The sequence below is a fragment of the Mytilus californianus genome, unplaced genomic scaffold (assembly GCF_021869535.1).
Source record: "Mytilus californianus isolate M0D057914Y unplaced genomic scaffold, xbMytCali1.0.p SCAF_4, whole genome shotgun sequence".
In the NCBI taxonomy this organism is placed as follows: Eukaryota; Metazoa; Mollusca; class Bivalvia; order Mytilida; family Mytilidae; genus Mytilus; species Mytilus californianus.
Genome location: NW_026262690.1, coordinates 2,726,176 through 2,751,809, shown reverse-complemented (window position 1 = coordinate 2,751,809; position 25,634 = coordinate 2,726,176). Strand labels below are relative to the sequence as shown.

At 33.8% G+C, this 25,634-nt stretch overlaps 1 protein-coding gene and 1 long non-coding RNA gene across 5 annotated transcripts in view; one reads left to right on the top strand and one right to left on the bottom strand.

The window, feature by feature from the left end:
- LOC127737290 (serine/threonine-protein kinase PAK 3-like) overlaps window positions 1-25,634 on the bottom strand; it is a 61,772-nt gene that overhangs the window by 29,062 nt on the left and 7,076 nt on the right. The window contains exons 1-3 of one of the 4 annotated variants that reach the window (XM_052247861.1): window positions 22,817-22,957; window positions 8,070-8,155; window positions 2,139-2,224 (exon numbers count right to left, since the gene is read on the bottom strand). In XM_052247861.1, coding sequence (XP_052103821.1) covers window positions 2,139-2,224; window positions 8,070-8,131 — 148 coding nt within the window. In that variant the 5' untranslated portion in view covers window positions 8,132-8,155; window positions 22,817-22,957. Of the gene's footprint in view, window positions 1-2,138; window positions 2,225-8,069; window positions 8,156-8,313; window positions 8,337-12,779; window positions 12,920-22,816; window positions 22,958-25,634 lie in introns of those variants that run through there. The other 3 variants (XM_052247859.1, XM_052247860.1, XM_052247858.1) reach the window with 3 other exon arrangements.
- LOC127737291 (uncharacterized) lies at window positions 150-7,433 on the top strand. Its single transcript, XR_007999372.1, has 2 exons — window positions 150-291; window positions 6,960-7,433. It is a non-coding gene; the product is annotated as an uncharacterized LOC127737291 (long non-coding RNA).

The following is a 25,634-nucleotide window of genomic DNA, read 5'->3' as shown; positions in this document are numbered from 1 at the left end:
AAAGTGTGAGGGAAATCACAAAATATTTCCTCATCTCAAAATCATCTTTTTAATTAATAAAATCTGTAAATTCATTTTAATCATTAAATATAATAAAAAATGTTATAACCTCATAAAAGTTAACACTTATGTCACTTTACATATAAATACACAGGAAACATGCTTTCCACACTACTGTCTAAAATTCATCACTAATTTCCTGATTATTAAAGGGAAATAAATCTGCCATTAATGGAATCAAATGTAATGTTTAGAAATTCCATCTCTGTTATGTTCACTACATTCTCACAGGTAAGATAATCAGCAGAAATACTCTTCTTGTATTAATTTATAATATCATACTACTGATATTCCTTGTCTATTACTTATATGTCTATCATCACATTGAAAGATGTGCACAAATTTGCCCAAAGCTTTATTGAAAAATGAACCAAGCACTGGTTTTTGTATGAAAATGAACCAAACACAGGTTTTTATAGGAAAATAACCATAGCACAGGTTTTTAAAGGAAAATGAAACAAACAATAGTTTTTAAAGGAAAATGAAACAGGCACTGGATTTTAAACAACAAGAGTGCACACGCTGAAATGTCTCGCCTTCTTTACTAACCATCGATTTTATGTTGATAGTCCTAAATACAAAGCTTTACTACAAGTAACACATAAACTTAACATGATCCAAGAAAATGAGGTCAAGGTCAGATAAACCAAACGAGAAATACATGTACACCTTACAATCATTCAACAAACCAAACATAGTTGACCTATTGCTTATTGTTTCTAAGAAACATTCTTAAACAAGAAAACTTAACATTGACCAATGAACCATGAAAATGAAGTCAAGGTCAGATGAACCATGCCAGACAGACATGTACACCTTACAATCAATTTAGGCATTAAATATAGTTGACCTATTGCTTATAGTATCTAAGAAACAAACTTAACCATGAAAACTTAACATTGACCAATGAACCATGAAAATGAGGTCAAGGTCAGATGATACCTGCCAGACAGACATATACACCTTACAATCCTTCCATACATCAGAAGAAAAACAGACCAAAACACAAAAACTTAACACTGAGAAATGAACCGTGAAAATGGGGTCAAGGTTAAATAAAACCTGTGAGACTGACATGTACATCATAAAATATTTCAATACACCATTTATAGTTGACCTATTGCATATAGTAATAGAAAAAAAGACCAAAACTCAAAAACTTAACTTTGACCACTGAACCATGAAAATGAGGTCAAGGTCAGATGACACCTACCAGTTGGACATGTACACCTTACAATCATTCCATATACCAAATATAGTAGACCTACTGCTTATAGTATCTGATATATGGACTTGACCACGAAAACTTAACCTTGTTCACTGATCCATGAAATGAGGTCAAGGTCAAATGGAAATTGTCTGACGAGCCTGAGGACCTTGCATCCTCACTGGTTTTTATACGAAAATAAACCTAGCACTGGTTTTTATACGAAAATAAACCTAGCACTGGTTTTTACAGGAAAATGAAACAAACACTTGTTTTTATCAGAAAATGAAACAAACACTGGTTTTTAAAGGAAAATGAACCAAGCACTGGTTTATATAGGAAAATGAACAAAGCACTGGTTTTTATAGGAAAATAAACCAAGCACTGGTTTTTACAGGAAAATGAACCAAGCACAGGTTTTTATCAGAAAATGAACAAAACACTGGTTTTTAAAGGAAAATTAACAAAGCACTGGTTTTTATAGGAAAATGAACCAAACATTGGTTATCATAGGAAAATAAACCAAGCACTGGTTTTTATATTAAAAATGAAACAAACACTGGTTTTTATAGGAAAATGAACCAAGCACTGGTTTTAAAAGCAAAATGAAACAAGCACTGGTTTAAATAGGAAAATAAAACAAACACTTTTTTTGATAGGAAAATGAACCAACCACTGACTTTAATAGGAAAGTGAACCAAACACTGTTTTTTTCATAGGAAAATGAACCAAGCACTGTTTTTATAGGAAAATGAACCAAGCACTGGTTTTTATAGGAAAATGAACCAAGCACTGGTTTTCAAAAATTCCTCCACCACAGTATGAATAATACATAAAAATAGGAGTGAGAAAAAGGAGGTAAATTGCTCACTTTTTGGAGTCTTTATTCTTCTTTTTTCTTCTTTACTGTCAGGTTCTTTAGGGAGAGGTTTATGTTCATGAGGAAGATCAGCAACTCTACAAAATATAAAATACTGATAAAGCAGTCAACTAACATTGTGTTATAAATCAGTTTACATATTTTGAAGAAGATAAATAAGATGTATATTCCATTGAAATTGTAAGAGATTACAGAACAGTTTTCTTGATTCTGACAGTTGCTCTACACAATTCATTTGTGTCAGTAAAGAATCAATTAAAAGCAAGCAATAGTACTAATTATACTGTACTGGATGCGCATTTCGACAGTACTTTGGTACTGACATGATTTTATTTCTTTTAGTTACTCTTACTTGAATTAGTACCAGAATGTCCTACCGCAGACAAGGTAACCTGTCGCAAACTATATACTCTGGAGTCAAAAGTCAGTAATAATGTCTATACAACATGTGAAACTCTGAATTGTCCAGAGTCTATATTTACTGATTGATTGTTGGAGTTTAAACTCCATTTTCAGGACTCTTGGCTTTTATGTGGCAGCCAGTTTTAATTTGTGGACAAAGCCATACTACCTAGAGATAACCATGACTTTCAGTATGAAAACTGACAATCCTAGTCAATAGATAGTTGTACACAACTGCCACTAGTGGGGTTTAATCTAACAACCTCAGTGTTGACCGGCTAGTGAAGCCCTACTACCTAGAGAGAACACTGACTTTCAGCATGAAAACTGACAATCCTAGTCAATAAAAATAGGAGTTGTACACACCTGCCACCAGTGAGGTTCAATCTAACAACCTCATTGTTGACAACCTAGTGAAGCCCTACTACATGTACCTAGAGATAACCATGACTCTCAGCATGAAAACCGACAATCCTAGTCAATAAAGATAGTTGTACACATGTACACCTGCCACCAGTGAGGTTCAATCTAACAACCTCATTGTTGACGGGCTACTGATTGCTGTGAATGAACTACTGAGACCACTGGGCCACTGAGTCCTCACCTGAGTCTATAATAGTTGTGTATAAATTGAATAGAAACTATAAAAGATCTGCCATTTCCAAATTCTCCAAATAGCACCCTCAGTGAACTAACCAACTTTCATAAAAAACATCTGTTTTACTGCTACAGATTTTGAAGTTATCAAGAATTTTCACTGTAAAATAAAATAGACTTCAAATGCAACGATTCCACATTGTGGTTCACTTTTCTATGCCAGAATAAATGACTGTAAGATAATGGGTATAGTCCGGTATACAGACATAACATGATGCTTGATCAAATTAGTCTCATTCAATGGATACTTTGTATCAATGTAATCAGAAGGCAACATATATTAGACAGTTTTCTCCATCATATAAGTCTAAATGTTATGTTTTAAAGTATTTGAAGATATAACTGAAATAAAGCAAACATTATAAAAAATAGCATTCCTTGGTTACTGGTAATGCCCTTAACTTATATATATTTGTGTGTAATGTGTATACATGCATGTGTGTGTAATGTTTATATATGTCTGGTTGCTGTCTAAACGAAGTTTACAAATCTACAAATCATCACCAGGCGCTGTTAATTATGTGTTTTGGCATATCCTATATTTTAGAAGTTTACCAACATAGTAGATGTTATAGAATTCAAACAAACTTAAGTTGAATTGAGCAGAATAACAAAGGCAATGACAGTTGCTGAGATTTTAGGTACCAACATTGTGAACAAAAACTTTGCTTGAGGTAGCTGTGAAAATTGAAAAATTATTTTAAAGGTTTCTGTTTCTAAACATCTTTAACAGCCTTGGTTTGAAAATGCCAAATCTTCAGTGATACATGTTGAAATTGACTATACTGAATGCAGCAATTTTTTTAAAATAAATAATACCAAAGGAATAACTGGAATTGACTGTCAGCTGCAATCTGCTGCATGTAAAAATATCATCTATTATTCACTACTAAAAGATTAAATTTCCTTGCTTCAGTTCAGTCTGAATCAGATTTCTAACTTCATAAAAATTAAATTAAATTGGAACTTAAAGTTTTTTCAAAAATATTAAATTATATTTAACATTTTCTTTCATTTTGATGATGGAAATATAATTATCTTGCTTGTAAAGTTTGGAATTTATGAAACATGCATTACAATATTGCAAACTTAAAAGCTGATCATTCCTGGTGTGTGTGGTCTTTTTTATGCTTTTTCTTTCTTCAAAGAGTAAATAGTAAACATGTATTGTTTTATCTGCACAAACATTGATTTTGTTATCAATAAATTAAACCATGACTAAATATTATTGCCATTACTTCCTAAATTCGTATACTGATATTTTGGCATTGCATAAGATCGTCTTTTTCTCAGGACTGTTTATGATGTCTTTATTTTAGTCTTTGCTACATTATTTTTGTAGCAGAACTTTGAGTAATCCTAAATTTGTGATACTTGTTTTTTGTGTGCTTTTCTGTTGATATGAGTCAAGTATTTTTCAACTGAGTTTTATAGTTTGTTCTTATGTTGTGTTGTTATTCTACTGTTTCAGGTTAGGGGGAGATTTGGGTTTAACCCTACAACATTCTAAATGTGCCTGTCCCAAGACAGGAGCCTGTAATTCAATGGTTGTTGCTGTTTATCATATTTGTTTTTGTTTTTCTTTTATTGTTTTGTATATTATTTTTCTTGTTTGAATTCTTTTACCATTGTCATGTCAGGGTCTTTTATAGCTTACTATGAGGTATGGGTTTTGCTCTTTGTTGAAAGCTTTACAGTAACCTATAATTGCTAACTTCTACGTCATTTGGTCTCGGGTGGAAAGTTGTCTCATTGGCACGCATACCCCTTCTTATTTTTATATGGTACAAAGGGGCAATGTGAAGCTAAATTTCATATATATATGTTCCCTACATCCTAAGTCAGAATAGATAAAGTATGGTTTATTCCATAAAAACATGCTGAATGAGATGTACTTACACAATGTAATAATGGAAAAAGAAACGAATGGACATGTAGTGAGTCAATGATATACATTTTGTAAATTCATTTCTCCTAAAAAAACGGCAAATAAGAAAAACATCAGTATTATAATGCTACTGAAAAGAGAATTCAGGGTAAAAAAACGTACATCAATCTACTTTATACATAGTATTTTTTTTACTCTACTGACAATGTTTTTTGTCTGCCTGAGGCTTTGTTTATAATAAACAAGGAAATGCAAAATATAAGTATTTGATTACTATTAAGTGTTGACATTAATCATATTTATACAACATTGTAGATACTTCATTATCATTGATTACAATGACTCAAACTATGATATTTAGGTATAATTATTACAATATCTCTAACAATAAACTATGATATTTAGGTATAATTATTACAATATCTCTAACAATAAACTGATGGATACGCATGCTAAAGGGACATTTTGTTAAAATCCTAATGACACATGAGGGACAAACATAGAAGGAAGACAATAAACAGATTGGAACATACTTAAATATCTCCTTATAATAATGTCGTTGGTTGTAGATTTTAATGTCAAGTCCTCTTATTGTTATTTATATACAATCAACATCTGAATAAAATCCTGAGAGTTCTCTGAGTGGCAGCTCTCTTATATCTGTTTTTGGGGAAGGAATGTCCTGTTAATTTTGCATCAGTACTAATTCTTATGAAGCAACATTTGAAATAACATCTTTTCCATTAATCATCCCCTCCCCTTAACTATATAGAATAGAAATGCTTTCCTTGAATTTGTAGTTCAAACAACTCTCTATTAATTAGAGCACAAAGGAGTACTCCACTAGCACAGTTATTAGCTTTGTTTACTTCATTTTGCAGAGTTCTCGAAATTTTTTTTTGCCTGGTGGTCCTTGAAGAAAATTAAATATGAAGGTCCTCACTATCATTTCTATTGCAAATTACCAAAATTGTGTTGGTCCTTCCCAAAAATGTGGTGGTCAAATCCCTAGGACCACCACTTATCGAGAACTCTGATTTTGCTCTGTAGATTGGGTTATCTGTGTCAGGGGTCACTGGTTCGATTCCTGCATGGATAAGAGGTCATTTTGGAAGAAAACTCATGCTCCACTGATATTGAAAAAAAATTCCCCACAGGAGTATATGCTAGATTTTACTATGGTACACAGACAAAATCAGAGACTACATATCTTTTCACAAAAATCTACTTTTTAATGGTAAGATTTTTTGTAAGAAGAATAAATATTTTGTTTTTACCAGTTGGAAGATATAATGCATAATATGTATTACTATAAATACACATGAGTGCACTCTCTCAACTGCCTGTCAGAAATAGTTATTTCTTACCCAGCATGCACCAATTAGTTTTTTTCCATCAGAAATATCTGTGTAATATTTTAACATTGGAAGAATCAATAATGAAGTAAAATAGACATGTCAATCATTCTAGTGAATTTTATATGAATCCCTGCATGTCTAAATAATAAACAATTAGCTATAGTATTTACTTTTCTTATGCTGAAGTCTTGTAAAGAACTCATTAAGAAATATTTTGTCATTACTAGTTTTTTTTTATGCAAGTCAACTTAATTTTACTTTGAAATAACAAATACTAGGATGAATCATAGTATAAAGCTGCCACAAAAAAAACCCACTTATTTGAAATTAAATATATAGTGACAGATGTCAAAATGAGCACCCTCCTTTTATACCCATATTCATTAACCAGACAAACTATCTTAAGCCAGACAACTTTGCCACTTATACTGCCTGATCCATATTCATTTACACAAAAATGTAAATGGGCTTTTGTATACATGAGGTCAAGACTTTTTTTCATTTCAGATCTTTTACAACTGTCATAACTGTGTGAACTTTTTATCCAGTGTTTGTGCAAAACCAATATTCCAAGTTGAATAGAACTCAAGGCAAAGAAACCTGAGAGGTTACCTAAGAGCTATTATATTTATCATCAGTAAAAATCTATGTCTATAGATCACATAAATAATTCAATTGAACAATCGTATTTGAAAAAAAAAAAAAAACATTTGCAGAGAAGATGTTTTTTCACTGATTAAAATATAGAAACCACGAAATAAGACAATGCAAGTTAAGGGATAAAACAGCACAATTTAGTTTTCACATTTAAACATGTACAAGAAATACTGAATTTAATATAATTTTACATAATGTTTACAATACAGAACTATTCTATTGTTGTATATCCTACATTTTCTTTTATCTAGGTCTATTTAAGGGGGAAACCATATTTATGAATGAATCTGTACCATCCTGAATAAAATGCACTCAGTTTATTGATTTTTTTATTGTCAGTGTCAGCGACTATTTACATTATGATTTGTCATTTTTCCTGTCCTACCGTTTTAAGTTCCTGTGTATTAACCAAGGTATTCACATGTGTTTAAAATGATCAGACATTGTGTAAACATTACATTATTAGATCAGTTGACTTTTACCTTGTCAAAAAAGCAAGGTTGGCTCGGTCTTTTCAGGTGTGAATCTATTCTTACATTCATCTTAACAGCAATTTAAATACAACTTAAAGATTCATTGAGAAATTTAGGTTAGATGTATTGATAAAAGTCTAGCTAAATACCTTCCAGTATTATTGTTATGAATTTTAAATAAGCTGACATGAAAATGTTTATTCTTATGTAATGGAGTAGAATTAAAGGAATCCTTCACATTTTGACAGACATAAGTACTACATTTTGTACTTCAGCTAAAACAATATTATGTTAACTTATGTCTATACAAATGTAATCGTGTTTAATGACTGATTGAATGACTTACAAATTATAATACAAGCATTTCATATTTTGTGGTATTATTTCATGTTTAAAACAGTACATTATGAAGGACAAGTTCCTCATAAAAATGCAAATATAGAAACCCGTATGGAGGAGTTGTTGACTAAAACTCTTATTATCTTACCTTGTGCTTGTATGCCTGACAGGAGGGGCTGGCGGCTTCTCCCCCTCCTCAAAGTCCGACATTCTGTATGATTGTCACCCTGGATTCTGAAATTATAAAATATACCATTTAAACCAAATAGTGAAAAAAGGTTAATTACAGTTAAAAGTTTGTTTTAGCAACATAGCTATTTACATTATTTATATTATTCAATAATACAGGTAATTGATATTTCCAAAGAATGAATACTCCCTTATGACAGTACATGTATCATGCATTAGGATCATATCCTATACACTCTTATGAGCAATAATACTCTGTTATTACTGTATTATGTTATGGGCACTCCCTTGACAGTATAATGTAATCAACACTCCATTTAGTAGTAAAATTAGAGATAATCAACATGTAACACTTATTCAATTTTAAATGCTAGATTTGAATATAACAAATTCATTTTGAGGTGCAATTTCTATGTTTTAAAAGAATTTGAATACATAAATATTTTTTTTAAATGACCAGAGTACACAACACATTAGAAAACAAATCTTGGCTAAAAGACATTGTATCTCAGCTGAAAATAAATGTTCTCCATTCGTCATATGTTCATAATCCCATCTTCCTTGTCCTTGGTCACTACTAATCATCAGATTGTACTTATATACATGTACAATTAAAGAAGCAGGAAAGGTTACCCGTCCTGGGCCATGACTTATCATCAGAATGTACATATATACATGTACAATTAAAGAAGCAGGAAAGGTTACCTGTCCTGGGCCATGACTTATCATCAGATTGTACTTATATACATGTACAATTAAAGGAGCAGGAAAGGTTACCCGTCCTGGGCCATGACTTATCATCAGAATGTACATATATACATGTACAATTAAAGGAGCAGGAAAGGTTACCTGTCCTGGGCCATGACTTATCATCATATTGTACTTATATACATGTACAATTAAAGGAGCAGGAAAGGTTACCCGTCCTGGGCCATGACTTATCATCAGATTGTACTTATATACATGTACAATTAAAGGAGCAGGAAAGGTTACCTGTCCTGGGCCATGACTTATCATCAGAATGTACATATATACATGTACAATTAAAGGAGCAGGAAAGGTTACCCGTCCTGGGCCATGACTTATCATCAGATTGTACTTATATACATGTACAATTAAAGGAGCAGGAAAGGTTACCCGTCCTGGGCCATGACTTATCATCAGATTGTACATATATACATGTACAATTAAAGGAGCAGGAAAGGTTACCCGTCCTGGGCCATGACTTATCATCATATTGTACTTATATACATGTACAATTAAAGGAGCAGGAAAGGTTACCTGTCCTGGGCCATTGACTTATCATCAGAATGTACATATATACATGTACAATTAAAGGAGCAGGAAAGGTTACCCGTCCTGGGCCATGACTTATCATCAGATTGTACATATATACATGTGCAATTAAAGGAGCAGGAAAGGTTATCCGTCCTGGGCCATGACTCATCATCAGATTGTACATATATACATGTACAATTAAAGGAGCAGGAAAGGTTACCCGTCCTGGGCCATGACTTATCATCAGAATGTACATATATACATGTACAATTAAAGGAGCAGGAAAGGTTACCCGTCCTGGGCCATGACTTATCATCAGATTGTACATATATACATGAACAATTAAAGGAGCAGGAAAGGTTACCCGTCCTGGGCCATGACTTATCATCAGATTGTACATATATACATGTACAATTAAAGGAGCAGGAAAGGTTACACGTCCTGGGCCATGACTTATCATCAGATTGTACATATATACATGTACAATTAAAGGAGCAGGAAAGGTTACCCGTCCTGGGCCATGACTTATCATCAGATTGTACATATATACATGAACAATTAAAGGAGCAGGAAAGGTTACCCGTCCTGGGCCATGACTTATCATCAGATTGTACATATATACATGTACAATTAAAGGAGCAGGAAAGGTTACCCGTCCTGGGCCATGACTTATCATCAGATTGTACATATATACATGTACAATTAAAGGAGCAGGAAAGGTTATCCGTCCTGGGCCATGACTTATCATCATATTGTACTTATATACATGTACAATTAAAGGAGCAGGAAAGGTTACCTGTCCTGGGCCATGACTTATCATCAGATTGTACATATATACATGTACAATTAAAGGAGCAGGAAAGGTTACCTGTCCTGGGCCATGACTTATCATCAGATTGTACATATATACATGTACAATTAAAGGAGCAGGAAAGGTTACCCGTCCTGGGCCATGACTTATCATCAGAATGTACATATATACATGTACATTGAAAGACATAAAAGTTCCAACAGTTTTTTGTTCCTTTTACATTTGTAAATTTTTTCATGTTTTTTATATTATTTTACAATTCAATTTGCATGCAATATTTTATTATTATATTTTTCTTGCATTTTTTATTTAAAAGTATCACATTCTGTCATGTAAGTAGGCTACAGGTGTTACAGCGCTCTAAAAGAGTAATCAGTTTACTGGACTCTTCCTCATGACAAGATTAAAGCCCATGATAAATCTCATTTCAAGAAAGCTATTTATGTGGTATCTTTTTATAAATCTCTTTGGGGTATTCAAATGAAGATCATTTCCATGATAGGATTCTAGAAACAGCACAGGTTTTGGCCCTCCAGTTATTGTTATTTGATTGACATTCTGAATTTATAATAAAATGGTAGAGTAAATACACATCAAATACATAGGAAATCTGCAATCTTGGTAAATACAATGTATTTGGTTATATCATTGATAAAACTGGCAGGTTGTCAAGCTTTATTGAATCTGTATTATAACTGGATATCAATATTCATTTAGCTGTAATACAAGGAGGTTTTTAGGAGAAAGCAACTATGATAGATTTAAAATGTGAGCATTAAACCACTATAAAATATCTAGTTAATGGAGAAACATCATGGCTTGGCACCATTCTGCTTGACAATTAATTGGTTATCCTGCATAGACGGCTGCTTACATTACTGTTGTTTAGATGTTTGGGGTAACTGAGCTTTACTAATTATAATGCAGTTGCTTACAAATTCTAAGAAAAATGTTTTCAGTGAGAACAACAAATCTGAGCTTCTGTATTTTTCAAATAGCATCAAAATTATTTGTAAAATAGTAAAGACAAATCTAATAAAAGGGAAGCAACTTTACATCCTATGTTTAATAAATTTGCACATATATATAACTGCTTATAATTTTATTCTTTATGATACTTAAGTTAGACATATAACACATCAGAGGATATGTGATTTTTACATTTACTATCTATCAATTTTTTTCTTTAATATCATCAGTTAAGTTCTCATATCAAAACCTCATTAAGGATGTAAAAGGAAAATAAATATGCATTTTGTTCAAAACCTGAAACAAACAGTATAAAAAATGTATAGGAACATGTATTTTAGCATAATTTTGATAATATTCACTAAACTGAACCAAAAGTGAAGAAATAAAAATGCAAAAATTCAATCCATGTGCTAAATGACTATGTCTGGATGATCCTTCATGTCTTACTAAAAAAGTTAATGGTCAGCTGTTTGGTGTGTCCATAGTCTAATCACCTGACTGTCTGGGGATCCTCTTTAGTCAACCCCATGTTAATAAAAGAACAGAGTTCCAATGTCTCCCGCATTGCACATATTTTATATTTCCAAGGGGCATAAGCTCTTTTAAAAAAAGTCGATCGTCCACCATTATAAAACTTGTCTGAGATATTGCTGATATTAACCTATAGTATAAGTTTTATAAAAATCTGGCAAGAATTGTACCCATGAGAGCGCTAACGAGGCCATTTTCCATAAATTTAATATTTCCAAGGGGCATAACTCTTTTAAAAAAAGTCGATCATCCACCATTATACAACTTGTCCGAGATATTGCTGATATTAACCTATAGTATAAGTTTTATAAAAATCTGCCAAGAATTGTACCTGTGAGAGCGCTAACAAGACCGGACGGACGGATGGACACACAGACGGACGCCCTGTATTTCCATATCCCCCACAACTAGTTACTCGGGGGACAATAACCTTCAGGTCTTACTCAAAATGATAATGGTCAGTTGTTTGGTGTGTCCATAGTCTAAACACCTGACTGTCTGAGGATCCTCTATAGTCAACCCAATGTTAATAACCTTCAGGTCTTACTCAAAATGATAATGGTCAGTTGTTTGGTGTGCCCATAGTCTAATCACCAGCTGACTGTCTGAGGATCCTCTATAGTCAACCCAATGTTAATAACCTTCAGGTCTTACTCAAAATGATAATGGTCAGTTGTTTGGTGTGCCCATAGTCTAATCACCTGACTGTCTGAGGATCCTCTACAGTCAACCCCATGTTAATAACCTTCAGGTCTTACTCAAAATGATAATGATCAGTTGTTTGGTGTGTCCATAGCTCCTGACTGTCTGGGGGTCCTCTTTAGTCAACCCAATGTTATTAACTTGTACAACATGACAGCTCTCAGTAAGTACAGAGGTCTACAGGGACACACAACATTGTTTACAGAAGTCTGGGTATTAATTGGTATGATTCAACATTATGTATGTAGATCTGTAGTCAATATTTACAATCTCTTACACTCTACAATACAGTTGATTGTTGTTAACACCTGATCTACTTATAGCATGTAAACAACTCAACAATCATCAAATTGTAAGTACATCAAAATAACATACCTAATAGTATAAAAATGGTCCTCTTCAAACTATATAAAACAATTCTTATTTGCTAAATCCTAAATATAAAAATAATTCTACTGTAAACAATTCTCAGATAAAGACACATGAACTAGTGTACTGCAGATACACACAGACACACACATATTTTTGTAATAAGAGAAAAGTCAGATTAAATCAGATGAGTTTTAACATTCCAGTGCAGATAGCAAGTAATGTTACAGTTGAGTGGAATATATCTCAGTACATTGATTTTACTTATAGCTAATGTATTCATAAACAATATCTACACAATATTAGTCATCTAATTTGACGGGACCCCCTTGGTACTAATATCAAACTGTATGATTCAGTGATGGTCAACAGCTTTTTCCTTATGATTCATTGACCAAAATTTTCCACAACAGAAAAAAAAGAAGATATTTGTGTACCCTATTATGTTTTTTGAGTGACTTTCACTTCAGGCTGAGTCAGTACCTAAACAGATTATAATAGGATTACTAATCAATGATAAATATCTCCTCTACTTACAGTATTAATACAGTTACTACTTAAAATTCTCAATCAATCTAAAATCTGTTGTGAGAAGCTGACAGTTGTTTTGTACCATATGAATAGAAGATAATTTGGGGTATGTGTCAGTGAGACAGTAACCTAACAACACACAAATGTCTAGAGATCAAAATAGGGTGTTAAACAGTAGACGAGTCTCTACAATAAATCTACCGCTAATCCCAGAGTCCGGACAATTAGTTAATTAATTTAACAGACTACGTTACTACCATACCATCAACATCAACTCCTTAGAAGACATCCACCCCCCTTTTTTATGAGTCATGGGCAGAAAACAAAGTTTTTTGGTAGAGCATAAACAGTGACGGAAAACAGAGTCACAACATTTATAATGTTCATTATTTGCTAATTAAAAAATAAAGTTGTGGACTGTACAAAAATGTATGGAACTTTGATGTTGTACAAAAAATGTATGGAACTTTGATGTTGTACAAATAATAACATTGTTAGTGAATTTCTATTTAATATTTTATACTTTAATAAAAGGAAGATGATACCAAATGAGCAAACAAAAAACTAAAAGTCCAGAGAAAAACAATATCATGAAAAAGAAAAACAAGATAATACTTTGAGCAACATGTCTAACTCCAATAAATAACTGGAGTAAACTCATGTGCTCGAGAAGGGTAAGCAGTCCTTACTCCAGTTACTTATGAGCTCGAGAAGGGTAAGCAGTCCTTACTCCAGTTACTTATGAGCTCGAGAAGGGTAAGCAGTCCTTACTCCAGTTACTTATGAGCTCTAAAAGGGTAAGCAGTCCTTACTCCAGTTACTTATGAGCTCGAGAAGGGTAAGCAGTCCTTACTCCAGTTACTTATGAGCTCGAGAAGGGTAAGCAGTCCTTACTCCAGTTACTTATGAGCTCGAGAAGGGTAAGCAGTCCTTACTCCAGTTACTCATGAGCTCTAAAAGGGTAAGCAGTCCTTACTCCAGTTACTTATGAGCTCGAGAAGGGTAAGCAGTCCTTACTCCAGTTACTTATGAGCTCTAAAAGGGTAAGCAGTCCTTACTCCAGTTACTTATGAGCTCGAGAAGGGTAAGCAGTCCTTACTCCAGTTACTTATGAGCTCTAAAAGGGTAAGCAGTCCTTACTCCAGTTACTCATGAGCTCTAGAAGGGTAAGCAGTCCTTACTCCAGTTACTTATGAGCTCTAAAAGGGTAAGCAGTCCTTACTCCAGTTACTTATGAGCTCGAGAAGGGTAAGCAGTCCTTACTCCAGTTACTTATGAGCTCGAGAAGGGTAAGCAGTCCTTACTCCAGTTACTTATGAGCTCGAGAAGGGTAAGCAGTCCTTACTCCAGTTACTCATGAGCTCTAAAAGGGTAAGCAGTCCTTACTCCAGTTACTTATGAGCTCTAAAAGGGTAAGCAGTCCTTACTCCAGTTACTCATGAGCTCTAAAAGGGTAAGCAGTCCTTACTCCAGTTACTTATGAGCTCGAGAAGGGTAAGCAGTCCTTACTCCAGTTACTTATGAGCTCTAAAAGGGTAAGCAGTCCTTACTCCAGTTACTTATGAGCTCGAGAAGGGTAAGCAGTCCTTACTCCAGTTACTTATGAGCTCTAAAAGGGTAAGCAGTCCTTACTCCAGTTACTCATGAGCTCTAGAAGGGTAAGCAGTCCTTACTCCAGTTACTTATGAGCTCGAGAAGGGTAAGCAGTCCTTACTCCAGTTACTCATGAGCTCTAAAAGGGTCAGCAGTCCTTACTGCAGTCCTTACTCCAGTTACTTATGAGCTCTAGAAGGGTAAGCAGTCCTTACTCCAGTTACTTATGATTTCTAGAAGGGTAAGCAGTCCTTACTCCAGTTACTTATGAGCTCTAGAAGGGTAAGCAGTCCTTACTCCAGTTATAATCTGATGATGAGTCAAACTGTTAAAAACATAAAATAACAGGTCGGAAAATGTCTGTTGTATAACCCTTACAAATAAACCATTGGTACATGTATATGTCTGTTGTATAACCCTCAAATAAACCATTGGTACATGTATATGTCTGTTGTATAACCCTCAAATAAACCATTGGTACATGTATATGTCTGTTGTATAACCCTTACATATAAACCATTGGTACATGTATATGTCTGTTGTATAACCCTTACAAATAAACCATTGGTACATGTATATGTCTGTTGTATAACCCTTACAAATAAACCATTGGTACATGTATATGTCTGTTGTATAACCCTTACAAATAAACCATTGGTACATGTATATGTCTGTTGTATAACCCTTACAAATAAACCATTGGTACATGTATATGTCTTTTGTATAACCCTTACAAATAAACCATTGGTACATGTATATGTCTTTTGTATAACCCTCAAATAAACCATTGGTACATGTATATGTCTGTTGTATAACCCTTACAAATAAACCATTGGTACATGTATATGTCTGTTGTATAACCCTTACAAATAAACCATTGGTACATGTATATGTCTGTTGTATAACTCTAACAAATAAACCATTGGTACATGTATATGTCTGTTGTATAACCCTTACAAATAAACCATTGGTACATGTATATGTCTGTTGTATAACCCTAACAAATAAACCATTGGTACATGTATATGTCTGTTGTATAACTCTAACAAATAAACCATTGGTACATGTATATGTCTGTTGTATAACCCTAACAAATAAACCATTGGTACATGTATATGTCTGTTGTATAACCCTTACATATAAACCATTGGTACATGTATATGTCTGTTGTATAACCCTCAAATAAACCATTGGTATATTTATATGTCTGTTGTATAACCCTCAAATAAACCATTGGTACATGTATATGTCTGTTGTATAACCCTAACAAATAAACCATTGGTACATGTATATGTCTGTTGTATAACCCTTACAAATAAACCATTGGTACATGTATATGTCTGTTGTATAACCCTTACAAATAAACCATTGGTACATGTATATGAAAATAATCTTAACCTACAACATTAGAGAAGTTTGAAAGGACAGGTTTTTGTTATAAGGTTGATAGACACTATACTTGGGTACATGTAAAAATCATATGATTTGAGGGAAAAATACAAGATACAACACAGAGAGCTAAAGCAAAGACAACACAACCCCCTTTAAACATGTAAAATGAATTTAGGGATAATCTCTGTGACTTGGAAGAGTAAGCATTTTTAGCAATTCTATTAGCACCTGTAATGTCGCTCATGGCACAGGTGAAATGCATTCAGTGATGTCTTTAACTATGTAAGGAGGTATGTAGCTTCAACAAGTGGAACATTCAGTGATGTCCTAAACTATGTAAGGGAAGAATGTAGCTACAACAAGTGGAACATTCAGTGATGTCCTAAACTATGTAAGGGAGGAATGTAGATACAACAAGTGGAACATTCAGTGATGTCCTAAACTATGTAAGGGAGGAATGTAGCTACAACAAGTTGAACATTCAGTGATGTCCTAAACTATGTAAGGGAGGAATGTAGATACAACAAGTGGAACATTCAGTGATGTCCTAAACTATGTAAGGGAGGAATGTAGCTACAACAAGTGAAACATTCAGTGATGTCCTAAACTATGTAAGGGAGGAATGTAGCTACAACAGGTGGAACATTCAGTGATGTCCTAAACTATGTAAGGGAGGAATGTAGCTACAACAAGTGGAACATTCAATGATGTCCATAACTATGTAAGGGAGGAATGTAGATACAACAAGTGGAACATTCAGTGATGTCCTAAACTATGTAAGGGAGGAATGTAGCTACAACAAGTGGAACATTCAGTGATGTCCTAAACTATGTAAGGGAGGAATGTAGCTACAACAAGTGGAACATTCAGTGATGTCCTAAACTATGTAAGGGAGGAATGTAGCTACAACAAGTGGAACATTCAGTGATTAGATATAAGAAGATGTGGTATGAGTGCCAATGAGTGATGTCCATAACTATGTAAGGGAGGAATGTAGCTACAACAAGTGGAACATTCAGTGATGTCCTAAACTATGTAAGGGAGGAATGTAGCTACAACAAGTGGAACATTCAGTGATGTCCTAAACTATGTAAGGGAGGAATGTAGCTACAACAAGTGGAACATTCAGTGATGTCCTAAACTATGTAAGGGAGGAATGTAGCTACAACAAGTGGAACATTCAGTGATGTCCTAAACTATGTAAGGGAGGAATGTAGCTACAACAAGTGGAACATTCAGTGATGTCCATAACTATGTAAGGGAGGAATGTAGCTACAACAAGTGGAACATTCAGTGATGTCCTAAACTATGTAAGGGAGGAATGTAGCTACAACAAGTGGAACATTCAGTGATGTAAGGAGGAATGTAGCTACAAAAAATGGAACGTAACCCTTAGTTATCTTTAATACAAATATTCCATATATAACAGTCAACAAAATCATGATAGAGCCTATAAAACTTACAAAAGAGACGACTTCTATCATGCAGAAAAAGCAATTCCATGAATGCTCATCTAGCCAGAAAATTTTCTGTTTTCAAATATTTCAATAAATTTCCCATCGTGGCACTCATTAGCATTATTGAATGCAGTACTATAGAACACAAAATCCATTATTTTTATGGCAAGTAAAATTATGTAATAATTGATTGTTATGTTTCTTAACCATTTCATCCTTTATTTATTACACATTCATTTGCACATTAATCATTGAGGTTGGGGTTTGGGTTGGGGGGTTGGGGGGTTGGGGGGTTGGGGGGGGGGGGGGGGCTTTAGTGTAGTAACAAACTGCATGATTAATCTATAGGGTTTTCTAGCTCCTTATCAATCATTTCTTAGGTCCAATCAAAGTTGGTTTGATGGGGGTCTTTTACTGGTCCGACCAAGACTTACATCTTTCTAAGTCTAATAAGCTGTTTGATCCAGTAAAACCCGCAATAGTTTTGGACTAAATGTGTAATAAGAATTTTACTTTTATTTGAGACTTTTTAAAATACCCATGTAACAGTGTACTAATTGAAGTAAATATTCAGACATAAGAACAAATAATTAGATTACTCTTGCCAAATTAAGACTAAAATTAAATTTCATCTAGTATCTAAATCAGACTTGAAAGTCCCTTGTTGAAACTGACCAGTTTTCTGGGCACTATTTGAATGTTCAAAGTGTTCTAATTTAGGATCATTACTTTGGATTTTTTCTGAACTTGTATTCAATTTATTGAATCAAATATCACAGAAAAATATTGGAAAAGGATTATTTCTTCTCCAGTTTCATAAAGAATTGTATGTTTTAACATCATGAGACTGAGTCAGAGAAGGAAAACCCAGCCGCACAGCTGTCATCTTGGACAGGATTTTCTTCGGATTTCGTGGACAGACTCAGCCTGCATGTACATACAGGACTAAAATTTATCAGCAGTAAATTCTCCTCATGCATATGTTGTGCAAAAATAATGAAATAAAATGTATACACATTCAGTGGGAAATCTAGTGACAAAATATTACCTCCCCTGTAAACACTGAAAACTAGATCTTCTCAACGTTTGTCCAGTTTTAGCAAGGACGCTATCAATTATGGATTCACGAGAAAACGTTCTGGTAAATAGTAGAAATAGAAATAAGTTGAAACAAATCTTCCATTTCCTTTTTTAAGTAGCAAACGATGAGTACAGCAGACTATAGAAGCTTGATGTAAAATTGGTTTAAAATGTTGATATGGGAATAAATTCTTGGAGTACCAACTTCAATTTATTTTTTTACTGGCTGTATACCTCTCTGGAACATGCTAATTATCCATTTATATATATACAGCTAGATCAGAGAAAGTCGTGGAAAAAATTCCAAAGGAATCGATTGATATGCAGCAAAGATTGGCACTTTTGAAATTAAGTTACTAAGCAAATTCAAACGGACCTTATCTCGATGTAAACATTGAATGTGAATAAATCGAGAAGACCACCAATACATGTACAATAAAATGCTCCCCTGGGCGCAGCTTGATACGACCGCAGTGGTCAAACCCTGAACAGTTGGGGCAAGTATGGAAACAACATTCAAGCTTGATACAGCACTGAATTTGGATTGTGATTAAATATTTGACACAGCATAGGTTTCTGACACAGATTGAATGTGGTCTAAGAACTTAAAAAAATTTTAATTAACCTATTCAAACTATATCATTATTATTTGCTTTTATATATAAATCAGAAATAACCAATTTAAAATGGAAAATTTTAAAGAAAAAAAAAGGAAAAAAAAATCCCCCCTCAAATTTTTTGAACCCCCTTATGATTCATCACCCCCAAACTCAATCCCAGCCTTCCCTTTGTGGTATGGTACCTTGCAGTACAAATTCAGAGAGATCCGTACACTTGAACACAAGTTATTGTCTGGAAACTAGAAAAATGCTTGTTTTTTGGCCCCAAATTCCTTAAGGTTTAGGGCAATTACCCCCAAACTCAAACCCAGCTTTCCCTTTGTGATATGGAACCTTGTAGTACAATTTCATAAAGATCCATACACTTACACACAAGTTATTGTCCTGAAACTAGAAAAATTGCTTGTTTTTTTGCCCCTTTTTTGCCCCTAATTCCTAAAATTTTGAGGCAATTACCCCCAAAATCAATCCCAGCTTTCCCTTTGTGGTATTATACCTTGCAGTACAATTTCAGAGAGATCCATACACTTGAACACAAGTTATTGTCTGGAAACTAGAAAAATGCTTATTTTTGGCCCCTTATTCCTAAACGTTTTGGGCGATTACTCCCAAATTCAATTCCAGCTTTCTCTTTGTGATATGGAACCTTGTAGTACAATTTCAGAAAGATCCATACACTTACACACAAGTTATTGTCATGAAACTAGAAAAATGCTTGTTTTTTGCCCCTTTTTTGGCCCCTAATTCCTAAAATTTAGAGGCAGTTACCCCCAAAATCAATCCCAGCATTCCCTTTGTGATATGGAACCTTGTGGTACAATGTCAGAGAGATCCAAACACTAACACACAAGTTATGTCTGGAAGTTACAAAAATGCTTATTTTTGGCCCCTTTTTCCGTAACTGTTGGTACCATAACCCCCAAAATCAATCCCAACCTTCCTTTTGTGGTATTGAACCTTATGGTAAAATTTCATAGAGATCCATTCACTTAAACTAAAGTTAGAGTGCAAAAACCAATGTGTCTTCGGACGACGACGACGCCAAGGTCATACCAATATACGACGAGAAATTTTTTTTGCGGTCGTATAAAAATCGAGACGACCTTTTCTTAAAATTGTATAAAAAAATAGTAGAAAGATACCTACGTTATAAGAATAGTTATCTTTAATTTCTTAACCTGCACAAACAGACTTAAATTTTTATATTCACCAAAAGACAATATTTCTGTATTGAATGTACATGTGACAAGAGCAGACCGATGTGCTCAATAACTTAGGTGTGAAAAAATAAGTATACTTTGGGAAATTGTAACATGCTAAGGACTTTGTGGAACTCTCCGAAAATTGTTGACCAAAAAGATCTTTAGATTTTGTATGCACATGATTTTTTCCAATTTTTTTTATCAATATGCAGCAAAGATTGGCATTTTTTAAATTTCAGTTTCACAAGCTTCTAATGCAATTATCTCGATAAATACTGAACAAAAGTATCATGTATTTGCATGTATTTTTCTAAAAACACAGTTTAACAAATAATTCAATTATCATTTAGAAATAACTTAAAATCAGTATCGTCACCGGTATTGTTTTATTATCATGATTATTGACTTTCTTGACTCTATCATAAGAAGAGTGAATTTTCTTTTGTTATCGTTCACTAGCTTTCCCACTGCATTCTTTTTGTATTTTTCATATTGTTTACTTGGGGGTTTCAAATTCCAATTTTTAAAACATCCAAGATAGCCCAACAATTTTAGAAGAAGGATAACTTAAAACTCTTTAAAAAGAAAAACAAGTCAATGAAACTTTAATTAAAACAAATTTTATGAAATATGTGAAGATAATCCGATTAAGTTTTTACAGATCTATTAATCAATGTATCAGAATTAAAAAGTTCCAGTAATGTTTCTGTATGTATGATACAAGAGATACTTGAAGTTTACAAAGTCATAATCTAAATGACAAATGAAGGGCAAACAAGGAGTAAATGCACATTTTTTTACATACCCAAAATTTAATTACTGTAAACAAACGTATATTTTCATGGCTTTTGCGAGTAGAAAATTAACGTGTGAATATAAATAGTGATGAGTATATCACATGTATCAAACTCAAATCTTATGTTATATATTTAGAAAATCATTGCTATATCAGCAGAAAAAGACTTAACCCGTTCGACCCAAATCCCACCTGTAGTCACGATTGCAACTGTCATTCTTTGATAGCCATATGACACTCCATACTTTTTAGTTGACAGCAGGGAGTTCAAGTCCATAAACTCTTCCCAGATGTGTTGTTATGAAAATATGACAACCTGAATTCCCTTCTTACAGTTCAAAATCAGAAAAAATATGAAAAGTAGCCAAAATCAGATGGAGGTGGGAGTCATTTGATGGCCACTAAGAATTCCCCAGCAAGACATCCCTCAAAGTTGTACTAAAATTGAAAAATAGACTGAAAATGACAATCTTTCAGCTGAGGTGGGTTGAAACCCACCAGAAAATCTATAAAATGGCATATAGGGGTTTGGGCAATGACATAATGATAAGATCAGAGTACACATAATTTATAAATAAACACTAGAGGTATACCAAGAGGTCTTTAGTACTGCATTTTATAGTTGTTTTGTTCAGTCTAAAAGGTTGAGCCACCACATCAGCTGTTGTCTGACACAAGTGCATTATAAATAGGACTGGTTTCACTCACCGTTTGTATAAGACTCTGACAGTTACAGTATCATCATGTGTCAGCACCTCAATTCGCCTTTTCAGAATCTAAAGGATTATGGGTAATATCATTGTGTGTACACCAAAATGAAAATAACGGTACGTCATTGGTTGAATTTCCATTGTTTAGAACGTTTTAAACCAATCACAACGTTTTGGTGTACGCTTTTGAAAATATTCCCAAGAATGCATTAGATTCTGAAACGGTGAATTAGAATAATATGCAAGGAATAATTGATGTAAAAAACTTAATTTTTTGAAACCCCTGAGGAAATTAAATAAATTCTAAAACTGCTTTTACATTTCCGACATTAGTATTTCAATATTGAAAAAAAATTAACAAGGCTTTCCCTATAAAAATATGTTATTATCTAATGCTATTCCATATGTTCTTTACACATTAACCTACACAGTTATTGAAACTAAGAATTTCATTGGCACATCCTTATCTGAGCTGTAATTCAACAACTTATTGAACCTTAAATACAATTCCAAGCAATCATACTTTAAAATAAATTCCTGTGAATTATCCAGTCAAACTTAGAAGATGAAACATCTATGTAAACAAACATAAAGAGTTACACTGTACATCTGATATCTCAAATGTCTTTATCACTCTTTTACAAACAAATTAAATTACCTACCTGTAATCAAATTATACACTAGTTAAACATCCAAACACATTATTAAATTCAATATATACATATGATTACAGTCCACAATAATTGTAATACACAGGTAATGTTGCAGGTGGTCATTGTTTACAGTGTATAATACTGAGCAGAGTATGAGTCATCTTATTGATGAGGTTTACATTCATGTTATCAAGAATTGATCTCTCAGGAATCTGTAAGGCCAGTAACTCACAATTCTTTGTTTTTATTCTCAGTTTCTTTACATTCATGTTATCAAGAATTGATCTCTAGGGAATCTTTAAGGCCAATTACTCAAAATTATTTGTTTTTATTCAGATAACAAAATTAAATATCTAATATATTTGTTTCTTATAAATAATCAAAGAAACCATTAGCACTCCTTTATCTGGACAAATATGATTTTTCAATTCTTCCTTTGTCAAGACTCTTATTGGATTTTATTTAGTCATTTAGAACAATAAGAGAAAGAACAATCAGGCGCGTAGCTGCCTTCACGCAAAAAATCATTTGCTTGCACATTTTTTTCACAAAAAATAATAATTCTGAAATTGAATTACGGATAGTCTTTAGTCTTTACAAATTATCGTGTCGGGCGATGTTTAAAGCCCAAATCTCTGATGTCGTCTCTAGCAGTGACTAATAAGGAACTATATCCTTCAATATTTGCAATCTTCTCAATTCTAGTTACAAGCCAGTAACTACATCAACTACTGAACAGTCATTTAGTGCATTACGGCGACCAAAAACTTATCTCCGTTCAACCATGGTACAGGACAGACTATCTTCATTGGCGCTCATACATGTTCACAAAGAAATGGATATCAACACCGAGAGAGTTCTGCAATCATTTTCCTTGGCAAAAAATAGATATATGGACTTTCGATAATAACTATACTTTAAGTCTTACATGCAGTATTAACATTTAATAATACAGGCTCAATACAATCACCTTGAAAACATCTTATATTTATATCCCTTACTTATAAGTCAAGACTTAAAAGTGGCCGTTAGATTTCGAATATCCATTGTCTGTTCATCCAATAGACTATTAATTCACCTTGGGTATCTATGTCCCAAATGACCTTCTACCGTTGTCGTAGAAACCTCTCCTTTGATTTGAGAATGACCTTCGTGAGAAACACTACGGGTGTCTTGCAAGAAGCAGGAACTGCTTACCCTTCAGGAGCACCGGAAGTCGCCACATTGTTTTCTGGGTCCATCTGTATTTAGTTTTCAATGTTGAATGTTTTTGTTTCTTATTTTGTGTCTTATCTGTTCCCGGGTTTGTCAATTGTCCATTGATTAACTCTTCGGTTGTCGACTCTTCTTGATCTTCCCGTTTTATAAAATTTATTTTATATTTGAAAATAACCATGTTAATAATATAAGCAGCAAATTACGGTACTCACTAGACTTTTACTATCGTTTCATGAAAATATGGTATAGTAAGAAACAGATAGAGTATTTTTCATGTTCAAAGCAGTCACTGTAATTACTCATATGCCCGGAGCTTCATGAGGATTCGCTTCCCTGGACCACCGTCTACGGTGCTGCCCTGGATCCCCGACTAGGGTGCTACCCTGGACCAGCTGGGGACTTTGAGAGGTCCATAGCCTCCTCCATTGCCGAATCACTATAAAGTCCACAAGTATTCACAAAATAGGAGTTTGGGTGTAAAGGAGTGATGTGAATTTCATAAGCATGGCATACCGGGAAAATGCCCGAAAAAAGTAATCATTTTCTGCATAAAATGTCCAAAAAAATTTCACCTCGCTTCGCTCGCCGATAGTTATGATTGCACTTTATTCAAGTCCAGCTACACCCCTGACAATGTCAGTCTAGTACAAATAAATCAGAATGAGAAAGTAGTCAAACTTGTACCAAGCATGACATTAGCATGAGAAAATAAAATATCAGGCTAGTACCTATGAATTAAGTATGAGAAAGAACAATGTCAAAAGCTTGTACCTAGGAAATCAGTATGAGAAAGTACAATGTCAGGGGCTTGTACCAATGAAATCAGTATGAGAAAGTACAATGTCAGGGGCTTGTACCTAGGAAATAAGTATGAGAAAGTACAATGTCAGGGGCTTGTAACTTGGAAATCAGCATGAGAATATACAATGTCAGGTTAGTCCCTTTGAAATAAGAGCGAGAAAGTACAATGTCAGGTGCCAGTAACTAGGAAATAAGCATGAGAAAGTACAATACCAGGTTAGTCCCTTTGAAATAAGAATGAGAAAGTACAATGCCAGGTGCCAGTAACTTGGAAATAAGCATGAGAAAGTACAATGTCAGGTTAGTCCCTTTGAAATAAGCATGAGAAAGTACAATGTCAGGTGCCAGTAACTAGGAAATAAGAACGAGAAAGTACAATGGCAGGTGCCAGTAACTATGAAATAAGCATGAGAAAGTACAATGTCAGGTGCCAGTAACTAGGAAATAAGCATGCGGAAGTACAATGTCAGGTGCCAGTAACTAGGAAATAAGCATGAGAAAGTACAATGTCAAGTTAGTCCCTTTGAAATAAGCATGAGAAAGTACAATGTCAGGTGCCAGTAACTAGGAAATAAGAACGAGAAAGTACAATGTCAGGTGCCAGTAACTAGGAAATAAGCATGAGAAAGTACAATGTCAGGTGCTAGTAACTAGGAAATAAGCATGAGAAAGTACAATGTCAGGTGCCAGTAACTAGAAAATAAGAATGAGAAAGTACAATGTCAGGTTAGTCTCTTTGAAATAAGCACGAGAAAGTACAATGTCAGGTACCAGTAACTAGGAAATAAGAATGAGAAAATACAATGGC